A 15,053-nucleotide genomic window follows, 5' to 3' on the forward strand; every position below is an offset into this window, starting at 1 on the left:
GGGCAGGGAGGCTCCAGTAATGACACCTTGTCAAGGAACAGCAGCGCAGTGGGTGGTTAGTGGCTCAGCCAGTCCCGTGACAGCACAGCACTGCCCCCACCCACCAAGGAGTTGCAGCACTTCCTGCAAGAGACTGGAGAGGGGGCTGGGAGCCTGCTGGAACATACTGGGCAGCCTGCACCCCGCACCCCCAGTCCAGGTTCTGGTAAGGCAGGTGCAGCTGGGAAGTGCGGGGGCCCTGACTGCAAGAGGCCTATCTGCTGTGCCTGAGGGTGCCTCTGCGACACCGAGCACAGCACAGCTATGGTCGTGTGGGCTGCAAACCCCCCAGTTAAGCTGAGGTGACACATGGGCAGCTGGTTCTTCCCACGCTCTGCCCTGGCAGCTGTAGCACAAGCTGGGTAGGCACATCCACATGCCCTGCAGCTTCCCTTTTGTGGCTCTGCAGCCCCAGCTAAGCCTGCCTGCAGGAAGGGGCAGGTGAAGGGGCCCTTTGCAGCTCGCTGTGATGAGCGGTGGCAGCAAGCTCTTCATCGGTGTGCAGCAGGTTGTGATGCTGCCCTGCCCTCCCCATAGTGCTGGAGTTGCACAGCAACATGCTAGTGCAGTAACTGGGGCCACACGGGCTTGAGCTATGGAAGCAAAGTGCTGCCCTGCAAGAACAAGCAAGACTGGCCCAGGGGCTTGGGACCACTTTACCCATCTGCCTTAACAGAGAGGCATCTTACTGCAGGCCAGGCCCATGACCACTCCTGTTGTGGCGACACCCGTGTGCTGGGCTGAGTGCTCCTCTTGGAAGGAGGCTGCTCTCTGGTCTCCTGTGTCCATCAGTTCCTCTCCCAGCTGCAGGGTGGAGCAGGGTTGGCAGGTCTGAGAGCCGGGTTTCTGTGCTGCCTTCCAGCACTCCTGGCTCCCAGAAGCGCTGCAGTGTCCCTGAAACAAGCAGCTGCAGCAGGCAGTCTCTCTTGAGGCTGGACTAGTTCTGGGCCCTTGGACTTGCCCTGCAGCCCAGCCTGGCCACACAGACAGCACCAAGCATAGCAGCTGTTGTGACATGGGGGCAGCGGAGCAGGCGCAAGCATGGACACTGTGGCTCCGCTTGTGCAAACATCAGGGCTTTGCATTTATTAACATCCATTTAAAGTTCAGAATCTACATATGTTTAACAACACAAAAAATATATCCTTAACAGCTCGTTAAAAGTCCAATATGAATGAACAGTTCTATTCTACCTGTAGCTGCAAGAGTCCAGCTCCCCCCACCCCCACCCCTGGGGGCCGGGGCCTGCATGGGCAGTCACGGGGGCTGGCTGGCTGTACAGTCACCACGTGGAAGGACACCATCGTGGACAGGGACTTGGACACATGTAACAAATCAGACAGACGCGGGATCTGTTTGTGCAGTCAGCTCCACCCTCGTCCCGGTTCCGGAGTCCGACGCCAGGGGAGGGCGAGAGGCCTGGGTACTTTGTACAATGTCGTTTCCTTTCCGCTCTGAGCAGAGCGGGGTCTGGAGTGCGAGAGCCCTTGAGAGGGGGGGAAAGGCCTCCCCCTCCTTCGCTGGTGTGGGGGCTGGCAGGTACTGTCGCCCCAGGAACGGTGTGCTGGGGACGTACCTGGTGCCTTCAGGGGGCAGGTAGCTCGCCCTGCAGCAGTCAACAGTGAGGGTGAGGGGCCACGCCGCTGGGCCCAGCCTTGGAGTGTCCATTGTCATTTGGCACGAGATGGGGCAGGACCTCCCAGAGCAGGGGGGACCGTCCCTCTGCAGGCTGTCCCAGGAGGGTGGCAGAGCAGCCCCCAGACATCCCTCCAGGGCCAGGAGCCACTGACTGGGATGACGCAGAGAAGTGCTCTAGCTGTGACCCTGGGCCCTGTTATAGCACACAAGGCTTTCCTCCATGGCAGCTCTGGGCTGGAGCAGCTCTGCCTCCACTTCCCTCCCTGGAGCTCAGACACCCCCTGCCTTGCTGCAGAAAGGGGCAGTGGGGGGCCAGCCCGCAGATGTGACCCTGCTGCGGGGCAAAGGGAGCCAGCACCCACCCATGTTTGCCTAGCACCAAGGTGCAGTGAGGCAGCACCTCCACTCTCCTCATGCCCGACCAGAGCTGGCACTGGCATGGCGGGAGCAGGGTCGGCCCTGTCTCACACCCACACGAGGAAGGCAGCTGCTGCTGGCTCGGCTCAGCCCAGTGGCTGCCCTAGTGGCAGTGCTTGGCCGGAGAGGAACATGTGCAAACAGCTAAGGCAAAGGCCCAGATGGGGCCGGCAGGGACAGGCAGTCCTCCCACGCTTGGCACTAGCAAGGCCCCGGCGTACTCCTGGGGGACCTGCAGCGATCGTGGTGCTTCAGGGCGACCCACCCTTGTGGGGGCAGCTGGTGGACAGGGGAGGACGTGGGTGCCCCCCTCCCAACAGCCCCACTCAGCTGCTGCAGGCTGGGTCACAGCATCCTTCCCCACAGGAAGAGGAGAAACGGGGAGGGAACCACAGTGCTACACAACAGACAGGCAAGAAGCAAAGGCCAGGGCCACGGGGCAGGCCACAAAGCACCTAGGGGAGACGAGTCCCCCCCGCTCCCAGAGCCACGGCTCACCAGGGGAGCACAGTCCAGTCGCGGGGTCCAACGGGCGCACAGGCAGCAAGGCAAAGCGGAGCTGGTCGTTGCCGGGAGCCCTCGGCCTCCGAGCGGCTGAAGCAAGCCGGCGCCGCGCATGCAGGCACGGGGACAGGCGCTGGCAGGAGGCTGCAGGCTTCGAGCTGGGCAAGAGGAGGGGTGCCAGGCGGGCAGGAACAGTCTGGGGGCCAGCGGGCCGCGGGGGGGCACCCATGCCCGCAGCCGTCACGACCTCTTCTGTCGACCAAATATACATAGAACGATTCCTGAACACAAAGGTACGTAAGACACGACTACTGTACAGGGGGTGCAGGGCCGGGCACCGCGGGCAGCTCCCACAGTCCCAGGAGCACGCCGCCCTCCTGCCGAGGCGCGCCCCGGCCGCGCTGCCCCCGCGGCGGGAGGCCGGGAGTGTTCGCAGCGGCGCCGCCCAGCGCCTACACGTCCGTGGAGAAGTAGAGTGTGTTGCGCTTCAGCTCGGCGAAGGAGATGGGAGGATGCTGCAGGTAGTAGAGCAGAACCTGAACCTGCCGGAGCGGGAAGAGCGCGTCAGGGCCAGGCCTGCCCCGAGCCACCCGCCCCTTGAAGCCCAGGCTAGGCGGACCCAGCAGCCCTGCCCCATGAGGCACGTACGGGCAGGGGCCGGACCGCACACTCTGAGGCAGGCCGCGTGGAGCAGGCCGGAGCGTCGCCGCCCGAGCGGCAGGCCCAGCCAGGACCGGGTCGCCCCATGTGCATGTCCACCTCCTCTGGGGCAGGCCAGCGCTGGCTCTGTTCCATCCTGGCACTTGGGGGAAGAGCCTGCGGCCCCTACGTCGCCTGCAGCAGGGGCACGGCCCCCTCCCAACTCAACGGGCAGCTGTCCCCACCCCTCACTACTGTCTGGCACTTGCTCTGGAGCAAAAACCTCCACCCCTGGGGAGGGCAGTGGGTGAGGGGTGCCACGGGGGAAGGCTCCGGGCAGGCGGGGACACCACAGCAGGCAAGGCTGGGTGATTAAGCACCTCCGAGGGAGCGGCTGGTTCCCATGGTGGGCATCACGGTGCCCCAGGCGGCCGGTGGGGCACAGGCTGGGACCCCAAGGGAAGTGCCACATTGGGGGGCTGTGGCACGGGGTGGGTACCAGGAGCTGGCAGCAAGCCCTGGTCCTGCACACTGTGTCCAGCAGGGAGCACTGGGGGCCCAGGGAAATGCATCCCCCCCCTCCTACCTGCGCCATCACATCGTGGGACCAGATGTCGGAGGCCAGGGTGGGGTGCCCTTTGCTCTCCCCCTCCGAGGGCCTCAGCAGGGTGGGGCCAAAGACCGTGGCCAGGTTGTGGAGGGACATTTTGTTGACAGGCTCCTTCTCGGCAACCCTGCGGGGATCGGGAGTGCGTGAGCCGCTGCGGGGTGCAGGCATCGGCCCCGTGCCTGGCTGGCTCGGCCCAGGCAGCGGGGGCGGAGCTCCCACCTCCCCTCCCCAGTCCCTGGCTTGGCTGCCGAGCCTGGCACGAGCTGGGCCAGCGCCCGGACAGCTTTGGCCACCTTTCCCGGAGAGCTGGGACCTGGCCTCTCTGCCCAGGGAGGGGTGGGAAGTGGCTCTGGGAACAGCCCAGGACCCCCAGCGCCGCCTCCTCCAGGCTCTGCGACCCCCCAGCCTCGCGCAGCGCCAGGGAGACCAGGGTCGCAGCACGCCACAGCAGAAGACAGCTGCGCTCCCCCCACGCGGGGCCGGCCAGGAGAGCAGATGTGGGAACGGGCCGTGCCCGGCTCCCAGCCTGGAAACCGAACGCAGTTTCCTTCCAGGCCCCTCCGCTGTCCCCTCCCCCGCCTGTTCTGTTTCCTTCGCGCCAAACCAGAGAGCAAAACGCCTCTGGAGCGAGTAACACGAGCCGCCCGGCCCCGCGTGCGGGAGCCCAGCGCCTTCCCCACTCCCAGGTCCTCGGCGGGTCGCGGTACCGTGGGGGGGCCTCACGCCAGCAATGCACGGGCATCGTGCGGGCGGGGTGTCCATTGTGCTGATGGACGATCAGCAGCCCCCCCCGCCTGGCCCGCAGGACCCCAGGGCTGTGCGCGCCCCTGCCGGGTGCCGCGGCGTGTTACCTTTTCAAGTGTTCCAGCAGGAAGAGGAAGGTGATGAGATTGGGGTCCGGCAGCGAGCGCAGGAGGTGCATCATGCAGTTCTCCTTGGCCGCGGGGTCCGAGAGGGCTGAGGACGAGGAGGCGGCGCTGAGACCGGCCACACACCCACCCCCCCGTGCCCCACCCTCCCCCCTTGGGGTGGGAAGCAGTCGGCTCTGATGCCTCCGGGACCGCAAGGAGGAAGCCTCCAGGAGACACCGCTGCGGAGCCTTACCGATGCCCTCCATGAAGGCCGGGTAGAGCCGGTCAGTGAGGAGCGGCTCTGGCAGCTCGCGGAAGTACAGCTTGAGCGTGCCAGCGATGGCGTTGATGTCCATGTCGCTCAGCATCACCAGGATATCCTTGTTGTCTGCAGAAACCATGCTGAGCGTCACACTCGCCTTCCCCCGCATCTGCATGGGGTGCACCCAGCGGGGTCTGGCCCACACTGCCCCTAGTCCACAGCTCGTGCACACCCGTGCTCGGTGCCGGGGAAGGGAGCACAGGCTGTGACCGGTGCCGGGCCCCAATACCTGCCCCTCTGGGCACGCGGGGGCCTTCCTCTGCCTCGTGCCTTCTGTGGGAGACTGAACACGGGGCACTGCTCCTGGGTGCCGCTAAGGCCCCACGCAGCAGTGCCTGCTGTGCTGGCAGGAGGGGATCCCGCCTGGCAGCAGGCTCTCACCCCCCCCTCCCCCCCCCCCGAGCTGGTAGGCACCAGAGGAAGGTCCGTGTTACAACCGCGGAGCAAAGCAGGGCAGCGGTGCCCTTTAAGACCTGCTGGCTGGGAGGCTGGGGAGCAGGGAGGCCCGGCAGGGTCTGGCAGCAGCTCTGCACGGGGACAGCCAGCTCGGAGCGCCGGGAACATGGAACAACTTGCAAATCGGCTTGCAAAGCTGCCCTGACTCAGAGTTTCCTCCAGCGCCGGCCAGGCAGGGAGCGGCCGCAGGAACCAGGGCAGAGCCAGCGAAGCGCTCAGGGATGGGGAGCCCTGCCACAGCTGCCAGGCCCCAGCTGCAAGGGCCCATGTTCTGTCCCCAGTGCTGGGCTGGAGCTACAAGCCCTGGCTGCTCCTGCGGAAGGGCGCGGGTTCCCTTCACCTGCCTGGACGTGGCAGTCGTGTCACCCCAGTGCACCCATTTTCGGCCGCACCCGCACACCCAGCACCGTCGTGGCCCTGAGGAGACGCAGGCCACAGGGGATCTGCGAGGACCAGATGCCTCCACAGACTTTGGCCAAGGTGCTCCCTCCCTTTGGGGGACTCTGGGCCGCGGAGCCAGGGGGCTCCAGCAGGGCTGGGCTCCACCAGGGGAGCTGAGCCAAGAGCTCATTGTGCCAGGTTTAAACCCCTTTCCTGTGCCCCCCCGCCTCTGCCGTGCCAACTCACTGGCATCAAAGACAGCCTTCAGTGCCTGGATGTCGGTGGCGACCCCCGAGATGCGGTAGATGCCGACCTCCTCGATGCCCCTCTTCTCCACCTCCTCGATGCACTGGCGCACGATGTACGGCACCTTGGAGCGCTCCCGCCTGGCGCGGAGAGCAGGGCACGGTCAGCACGGCTGCCTGGCACGTCCCCGCCTGCCACGGCCCGGGCCCACGTGGTGGCCAGCCTCGCCCCGCCTGACAGGGGCATCTGCAGGGACCGGGCCGGGCTCGCCCCAGGGAAAGCCAAGCTGGAGCAGAGACGTGGGGAACCGCACGCCCCATCACCCCTCCTGGGAAAGCCCCACACTTACTTTGTCACGACACTGATTTTAACCCCAAAGACGCCGGTCTGTTTCTTGGATGGGGTCCGCTTCAGGCTCATGTCGCGGCTCGAGAACTTCATGGAGAACTCCACTTTGATCTGCGGGGAGAGGTGCAGCACGGTCGCGGTGGGAAGGCAGCTGCCTCAGGCGGGGACCCCGGGTTGCGTCCCCCGGGTCTGGCGGGGGCTACAGCAGCTAGCTCTCGGAGGAGCCCTGACCCCATCCAGGCCCAGCCAGCGGAGTCAGGAGCCCCTAGGGAGGGGGTTGCCTTGCTCTACAACACAGAGCATCCCCACTGTGGGGTCTCCCTGCCCCAGCACGAGCCCCCCACCCCACCCCCGGGACATACCCCATTCATCTCGATCACGTCCATGTGCCAGTTCTTGGTCTGCACGGCCTGCGGATCCAGCTGCAGGGAGAGACGGGAGGTGGTGATGTCCCCCCGTGCCCCACAGGAGCGGGGGACGTGGGCAGCGCGGGGGCCCCGGGAGCGGCAGCCGAGAGCAGGAGGGGGCTGTGGGGAAGCCAAGCGGGGGCGAAGGAGCAGGTGCAGTGCCGGACCGTGCCGCGAGCGGCCCCGCGGCCCCATGGCAGCGGTGTCCCCACGCAGCCAGGCTATTTCTGGCCCTAGCTGAACAAGACAAACAGACCCAGGGCAGCATTTTCCGCAGAAGCCCAGCTCCGTGCGCCACGGCTATTTATAGCCCCTGGGAACGGCGGGCTCTGCTATTTCCGGCTGGCGGGGGACCCCGGCCGGCTCCTGCCCAGGCCCCACGTTCCCAGGGACCTGGAGGGGGCTGGGGGCCACCCTAACGCCGGCACTGCTGCCCAGACAGAAGCCTGGGGGGCAGAGACGCCACACGTGCACGGCCCGGGACAGTGGGGAGCAGCGCAGCCGGAGCGGGGAGGCGACGGCAGGGACCGAGCCAGGCCGCGCCACGCAGCTCGATGCCTCCCGCTCTCCAGCTGCTCCCCGTCCTGGCTGCCAGCGCTGCGGGGAGGCTCCCGGGTGGACAGCGAGCAGACGTACACCAGCCCGGGCACCCAGCGTGGCACCCAGGCCAGGCCTGGGGCAGGAGTGCGGGTCCTGCCCGGGGATGCCAGAGCCCTCCTGGCGTCTGGGGACAGGAGCCCGGCTGCGGCGCTCACGTGCAGCCCGGGGGGATGCTGTGGCCAGGCCCAGGCTGTTCCCACGGGCCCCGGGGGCAGCATCCAGGCCTCCCCTGCCCCGGAGGCAGACCCCAACCACGGAGGGAGGGACAGAGCGGGCTGGGAGGCGGCGCATGTGGGAAACAGCCCTCCGGCCTGGCGTGCCCGAGGAGCCCTGTGGCTGGCAGGGAGCCGGGCAGGGCAGGAGCGGGAGGATGGGAAGAGCACGTGGCCTCCACCTTGATTGCAGAGCCGGGTCACAAGGGCAGTGCTTCCAGCTACGGCCCATCTGGCTGCACGGCCCACCGCGCCTGCCAAGATGGGGTCTCTGCCCCCACCCCCACTTCACAAAGCTCCCAGGACACCGGCTGCCACACCACAGCGCGTCACGCCATGCACAGCCACAGCACACAGGAGCAACCCCCACCCCACTGCCAGCCGGCCCTCCCCAGAGCCAGCCGCACAGGAGCTGCAGCCGCTCCGAGCCCCGTCGGGGGACCCAGCCCGAGGCTGGAGGCTGCGGTGCCCCTCGACCCCGCGCCCCTGCCCCGCTGAGCGCGCCCCGGTGCTTTTCAGCCAGACCTCGAGCGCAAGACCCGCCGGGGCCGGGGAGCAACGAGCCGCCCGCGACCGCGACCACGACCACGGCCCTGTCCCGCCGCCAAGCCGGCAACGTGGACGGGGAGCTGCGGCTCTGCCCTGGGGGCAGGGCTCCTCCAGCTCCCGCGTGACCCCGAAGGACCCCAGCCCCGCAGTGCAGCCTCCCCAACCCTGTGATCTGAGCCCGCGGCGCTGGGTGAACCCGAGTAAGGCTCCTTCCCCGCCCGCTACCCCCCGCCCCAGCTTTGAAGTCCCTTGAAGCCCACATGTGGAAGGGCTTCCGTGGGCCCCCAAGCACAGCCTTTATTAAAGCCAGGTTAGCATCCTGCTAGTGCCGGGGGCCTGCCCGAGAGCCAGGCGCGTTCCTGCACCCCACCCGTGCCGGCTGCAGCAGCCCTGCGCAGCCTCCCTGAAGCAGGGGCTGGTCGTCCCGGGGCGCGCGCAGCCGAGGGTGGGGAGCATGCAAAGGCACCACAGTCCCCGGGGGGCCGAGGCAGCACCCACCCCCGGCCCACACAGCCCCGTCGGGGAGCAGCGCAGCCACAGATACGCATAAGTATTTTGCAAACCAAATATCTGGATGGCAACTTCCACCGCCGTGTTGCAGGAGGGCTCCCGGCCAGCCCGGGGCACCGCAGCCTGGTGATGGGCTGCAAGTCTTGCAAGTCAGACCGCGCCGGGGGGCTGAGAGCTGGCACGGGCTGGGGATCCCCCAGGGGCTCAGCCACAAGCCTGGCCCCTCGCCCCAGTGCTCTGGCCGTGCCATCTTGGCAGCTGCTGGCAGGAGCAGAGTGGTCTCGCTGCACCCACGTGCCACCGCCCCCGGAGCAGACTGGCTCGTTGGGTTCGTTGCTGAGCAGCTCGGGGACCCCGGGCTGAGTCGGTGCCAACCTGGGCCGGGAGCCACCTGCGTCACCCAGCTCCGAGCAGGGACACGGGCAGGCAGGGACCACCGCGGCCACGGAGCCCAGCCCAGCATCGGCAGCCACCGGGGAGCCCACGGCATCCCCCACTCCGGTGCCACGAGGCTGCAGAACCACGGCGGGAGGGACAAGGGCACTGCCCGTGCCTGTCGCAGCCATTTCACCCGCCATGCAGTAGGAGATGGCCTTCGTGCTGGCTGAGCCCGCACCTTCGCAGCCCCGGCAGGGACAGGTCCTCCCGGTGAGACCTGCTACCCATGCCTCCCCCTTGCGCTCCTCACAGCAACAGGCTGCGGCCCACCGGCAGAGCCCAGCCAGCGACCCCCCAGCTCCGTGCCCTGACTGAGGACCAGGCGTTGGACCGGGCGTTAGCTGCTAAGATGTGCTACGGGCACGTGGGATGCAGCCTGAGTCCTGACAGACAGCACCGCCTCACCGGCACAGAAGCAAGCCGAGAGGCTGGCACATGCGTGTACACACACGCACACGCACACACATGCGCTTTGTGCTTAGGGCCCGGAGCCAGCTGCAGCCTCCGAGCAAACACGGAGGATTAAGGCCATCCTGCATCTTCCAAACAAGTCACTTTCTCCACGGCCGCCCTGGGGACCAAACCCTGGGGAACTGCTGCTGCATCCCCTGGGCTCTGCACACAGCCAGGCAAGGGAGGCGCTGGGAGCCGGCCTCCGCCTGGCCTCCGGGCAGGTGCCAAGGAAGGCTGGCACCCTGCAAGGAGCCTGCGTCGCAGCGAAGCCAATGATGCTCCCCCGCGGATGCATCCAGCGGAAGATGGCAAGACCCCCAGAGTCCCAGCTTAGGCCGGCACAGCAGGCCAGGCAGCTCCGAATCCTCCCCGGGGAGGGGCCTGGCCACGAACACGCTGGCAGCACAAGAAGTAGGTTAATGCTCTTGCAGCGTGGGTGTGGAGCCGCTGGGACGTCCCCGGGGACCACGAGTTCAGGCCGCAGGGGCCCCGAGACAGGGCCCTCCACACCCAGCAACCTTTACGTGCAAGCTGCTCCCACGGGCTCAGGCAGGGGAACCGCCGTGGCACCGGGCAGCAGCTGGCACCGAGACCCCGTAGGCAGTCGGCAGCCCCAGGGGACGTCCAATGCCAGCATTTCCCATCCGACATTGCCAAAGCGGGCACGTGCCCACGGGCTGGCCGCCACGCGCTTGGCCTCCGTGTCCCTTTCCACATGCCAGGTGCTGAGCGAGCTTGGCGGGGAGCAGAGCCAAAGGGACGCGGTCCCAACACCAGCACCGACGGCCGCCGTGTCCCCTCCACCGCCCGGGGAAGGGGGCAGAGCGCGGGAGCCCCCGGCGCTGCAATGCACCGACACCCGGCAAGCATCTCCCGCCCAGCCCCGAGGCGCCGGCCTGGGAAGGAAGAGCCCCCAGGCACCCCTGCGAGCTGCATGCAAACCTGACCCCCCCGGCACCCCCCGCCGGGCCCAGCGAGGCACCTTCTGGCGAAGCAGCTTGCTGCGCACCCGGCCCCAGAGCCGGGCGCCCGTGTTGGGGGGGCGCTTGGCCCTGGGCTCATTGCTGGCCTCCAGGCAGCAGTGGTCCAAGCGCTCGCAGGCCGCGCTCGGGCTGCAGTCCGGCTGCACCAGCACGTCCGTCATCGCTGGGAGCTGGTGGCGGGTCTGGGAGCGCGGTGCTGCCCCGGCTACGGCCTAGCGGCGCTGGGGGGCACCCATGGCACCAGAGCCCCCAGCCGGCAGGCCCCGGGGCTGCAGGAGCAGGCAGGCGGCGCTGCCTCTGGCTCCAGCAGGCATCTCCCGGCAGAGTGAGCCAGGCGGGTGCGAGCAGCCAGCCCCAAGCAGCCCTCCCCTTCCAAGGAAGTGACTCAAAGCAGCCCCCCCTCGCACCCGCGCTGTTAACCCCTCCCGTGCCACAGGGGAAGGCTGCTCTGCCCCCCTCCCCCCCCGCCCAGCTGCTGCAGAAAGTTTTGCTCAGCCCTGCTGTTAACTCCTTCCCAGCCGGGGGGGGGCGGGGCTGCCCCCCAGCTGTGCCAGCATGTGGCAAGACCCTGATGCACCTGAGTGGGGGCAGCAGTGTCACCCCAGTGCTCACATGCGTGTGCAGGGGGGGCGGTGCCCGCGTGTGCGAGTCACAGCTCTGGCACGGGCGACCTCACCCCCGGGGAGATGTGCGGGGGGCTCAGGCTGCAGGGGAAGGTGGGGGGGCTCTCCCTGCTAGGAGCGGGCGACACGCAGCCCCCCACTTTGGGGGATGCTGCGGCTCAGGACCAGCCCCCCAGCCAGGAGACACCCGGCAGGGTTAGGCTTCGCCTCCCCCCCCCCCCCCCCCGATACCCCCACACTGCTTCCCGCACCCGCAGTGTTCCCGGCGGTGCTCGTTGCCACGGCAACCCGTTTCCAAGGGGGGTGCTTTCCTAGCGGCGCTGCCACGTGCCGCCCCCGTCCCCCCCACGCATGGCCCACGCATGCCCCGCTCGCACCCGGCTGCGCCCAGGCTCCCGTCACGGCTCCGCCGTGGCCCCACGTCCCCGGCCCCCTCCCGGAGCGGGGCGCAGGGCCCTGCCCGTGCCCGGCGCCGAGGGGCCTGCCCGCGGGCGAGCGAAGCCCCGCGGAGGAGCCGCGAGTTCCCGACGGGGCCGCGGGCAGCGCAGTCGGTCCCAGAGCCCACATCTGCTTCCCGTTGCCGGCTCCCCGCCTCGGGGGCCCCGCACGGGCCCGGGCGGCTGGGCTGCGGCGCCCGGGGCACCTCCCCCCGTCTGCTGGGCCACCCTCGGGGGTCCCGGGGGCGCAGGCTCCACGACGGGTCTGGCTCCGAGCACAGCCGGGGCTGCCGGGATCCTTGCCTGGGAGGACCCCCTGCCCCCAGCCCCACGCACCTGCGGCTGCCAGGTCCAGGAGCCGCCGGCCCCAGCTCGTGCAACCAGCCGCAGCCCCCCAGCACGAGGGGCTCTTGCCTGCAGCCCGGCGAGCGCCCCTTGTGCCCAGCCCAACCTCCTGAAGCTGGAAGCTGCAGCCCGCGTGCACCGCGCAGGGGCTGCCGGCCTGGTGCTGCTCTGGGGGCACGCGTTATGCCGAGGGGCCCCCCACCGCGGCCCCTGGGACACTGACCCCGGGGCGGCCTGCGGCCCTGTCCCTGTCCCCGCTCCCACGTCCCCAGACCCGAGGGCTGACGCCTGGTTGTTGACACAAGGCTATTTCTGAGCCGGGACCTTCCCTGGCCCTCCAGCTGCTGCAGCCCCCTCGCTCTGGCCAGCGCCCGCGGCTCTCCGAGGGCAGCCGGGGCCTGCGCCCTGCTCCTGCCGCCCCCGACCTCCCCGCGCACCGGGGCAGGACCGCACGGCCCTCGGCCCGGCCCCGCGCCCCGCACGGGGGGGGTCTGGCTCCGCGCTCACCCCCGCGTTTCCGCACCCCCAGCTCCCCAGGGGCCGGACGGCACATGCATTTTCCCATGGAGCGGGTAGGGACGGACCTGCCCCGTCCAGGATGGGAACGCCCAGCTCCGAGCCCGGGGACGGGCAGCAGGAAGGTGCCCTGCCCATGGGGTTGTGGGGGGAAGGCCCCAGGCTTCCCAATTTGCTGCTGGGGCCTGGGGGAGCCTCTGCCTGGCTGCAGGACCCTTTCAGCCAGCTAATCCTTCAGTGGCAGGAGCTGCCCAGCGAAAGCCATCCCTCGACATGCCTGGCCCAGTCCATCTCAGTGATGGGACCCGGCTGGTCCTGGGGCAGGGCCGAGACCCTCCACCTACCCTGCCCCACCCCGATGGGCACACAAAGCACCTCTGGCTCAGGGATCATCCCCAGCCTGGCAGCTCCTCGCACGGCGGCTGCTCCGGGGATGCCGAGCTCGCGGGCACGTGCGCCCAGCCCAGCATCAAGGCGCAGGCCGTGGAGCCGGTGCTGGATCCCCCGCCCGGGCGGCCCCTGCCCTGCTGCTGGCTGTGCCCGGAGCCCCACGCCCGGGGCAGCCAGGAGCTCGCTACCCTCCCCATCACACCGCTCCGTCCTCCCTCCTGCATCCTCCTCAGCCAATCCAGGAGACCGAGCTGTTCCCCTAGCAACTGGTTGCTATAACAGCGGCAGGGATGAATGAAGGCCGTGCTGCTCAGGACCGACTGCAGCACACGGTGGAAGCAAAGGTGGGACGTGCTCCCCGCCCGGGGCAAAGCACGGGGGTGCAGGGCAGCTTGGCCAAGCGAGGAACGAGCACCACGGGCCGGGGCAAACCAGCACCCTCCGATCCCGGGGCTTGGTGCTGGGAGCCCGCTGGGCAGAGGGCAGGCAACGTGCCAGACAGCTGCCCCGTCCCACCCTGATCCAGGCACCTCCCTTCCCGTGTCAGCCAGATCTGCACCCAGAAGAGCTCCCCATCCCGGCAGCCTGGCCCGCGCTGGGTGGGGGATGCCTGGCAGGCAGGCGGGCAGGCCGCCAGCGCGCAGATGGCTTTGGCGCTGGAGCCCAGCAGATCCGGCGAGCGCCAGACAGAAAGCCCGCGGCAGGATGTCCCAGGCGGGGGCGGTGCAGGCAGGGATGAGGGCCACGGTGTCCCGGGTAAAGACCGGCTCTGCGGCTGCTCCGGACCGGGACCGCGCCCCGCACGGCCTTACCTGGATCTGCCCCTTGCCCATGATCTTGTCCACGATCTCATTGTTGTCCTTGTTGACCTTGGTCTTGTCGTAGCACTTCTCGTAGCAGAGGATCCGCAGCGACTGGGAGCCCTCCAGCTCGATCTCGAACTCCTGGCCCGCAGGAAGGGAGGAAGCAGGGCTGAGTTATGGGACGGCAGAGCTGGGCACCGAGGCTGGATACAGAGGGCAGGGCAGGGAGGTGGCCAGCACCGGCACCAGCTTTTCTGCTCCTGGGAGCAGGGCTTGGGCTGGCTGGTGCCGGGGAAAGGGGCTCCGTTCACAAGAAATCCAGGGCCTGCCCAGCAAGGGGCCGTGGCGAAGCTGGGCGCGCGGGGAGCCCCGAGCTGGAAGAGCGGTGGCTGCAGGACTCCGTGCAGGAGAATCCGGGCTCGGCCCCCGGGGGCCTCGGCAGAGCCAGGACGGGAGCCTGGGGCCGGCCGGCAGGATCGCGCGTCCCTGCGTGTGCCCAAGGCCCCTTCCCGGCGCCTCTCTCTCACCTCGTTCCACTGAGGCTCGGCCGTGTCCCGAAAAACCCTGGTCTTGGCTTTGCTGACAAAGTACCCGAAGGAGTCCACCTCCAGCGTGCAGTACAGGTCTGGGGGAGGAGACAGCAGGGCTCGGACGGACGATCAAGGTGACCCTTGCTGCACCCCGAAGCCCTGGGACACCCCCAGCGGGGCCACGTCCGAGGGGCAGAGACAGGAGCCCCGGCAGAGCACCCGTTGCACCGCGGGCACCTGCGGGGCAGGGCTCCCTGGGCCCACCTCCACACGCGGAGGCGTGGAGAGCCTGGGTGGGCACAGCAGGGCCTCCATGCCAGAGCCAGACCCCGCTCCGTGCCCAGGGCGGGGAGCTCCAGCTGGGTGGCAGGGGCAGGGCGAGGCAGGCACTTACTGGCAGACTGTTTGAAGCCCGTGGCTGAGTGGACGATGACGTGCAGGAAGCCATAGAGCCCCGGGGACTCGTCATCTGCAGCACAGAGAAGTACAGGCGCTCACCAGGCCGCAGTCCCGGCCCCAGAAGCAGGTAGGGCGCTGGCTTACAGCGCCTGGCGCCAGCACCGCCTCCCCTCCCCGGGGGCAGCAACTGAATGCATCCAGCTCCTGGGTCTGCCAGCATCTGCTGCACGGGGCAGCGCCATCACCCACCATAGTGCCGGCCATATCAGGCTCTCCATGCTCGACCCGGAGACAGCCCATGCATACCACCCCACAAAACCTCCGCTTAAATCCTTCCCATCCCACTGTCCCAGGGCCAGCCCTGCTCTCGCAGCACCACCTAGCGTCAAGCAAGGGCCATGGAGCCG

The 15,053-nt window shown here is 68.7% G+C and overlaps 1 protein-coding gene across 7 annotated transcripts in view; it reads right to left on the minus strand.

Annotated features, from left to right (window-relative positions):
* Positions 1–79: 79 nt before the first annotated feature.
* ABR (ABR activator of RhoGEF and GTPase) overlaps positions 80–15,053 on the minus strand; it is a 39,205-nt gene continuing 24,231 nt past the window's right edge. For 6 of the 7 annotated variants that reach the window (XM_090026468.1, XM_090026466.1, XM_090026467.1 and 3 more), the window contains 10 exons: positions 14,642–14,716; positions 14,245–14,342; positions 13,727–13,858; positions 6,814–6,873; positions 6,453–6,562; positions 6,104–6,243; positions 4,952–5,086; positions 4,699–4,804; positions 3,824–3,971; positions 80–3,140 (listed from right to left, as the gene is read on the minus strand). In XM_090026468.1, the coding sequence (XP_089882594.1) occupies positions 3,051–3,140; positions 3,824–3,971; positions 4,699–4,804; positions 4,952–5,086; positions 6,104–6,243; positions 6,453–6,562; positions 6,814–6,873; positions 13,727–13,858; positions 14,245–14,342; positions 14,642–14,716 (1,094 nt within the window). In that variant the 3' untranslated portion in view covers positions 80–3,050. Of the gene's footprint in view, positions 3,141–3,823; positions 3,972–4,698; positions 4,805–4,951; positions 5,087–6,103; positions 6,244–6,452; positions 6,563–6,813; positions 6,874–10,602; positions 10,918–13,726; positions 13,859–14,244; positions 14,343–14,641; positions 14,717–15,053 lie in introns of those variants that run through there. The other variant, XM_090026471.1, reaches the window with a different exon arrangement.

Source organism: Crocodylus siamensis, chromosome 13 (assembly GCF_052110815.1).
Source record: "Crocodylus siamensis isolate JL-2025a chromosome 13, ASM5211081v1, whole genome shotgun sequence".
Taxonomy (NCBI): Eukaryota; Metazoa; Chordata; order Crocodylia; family Crocodylidae; genus Crocodylus; species Crocodylus siamensis.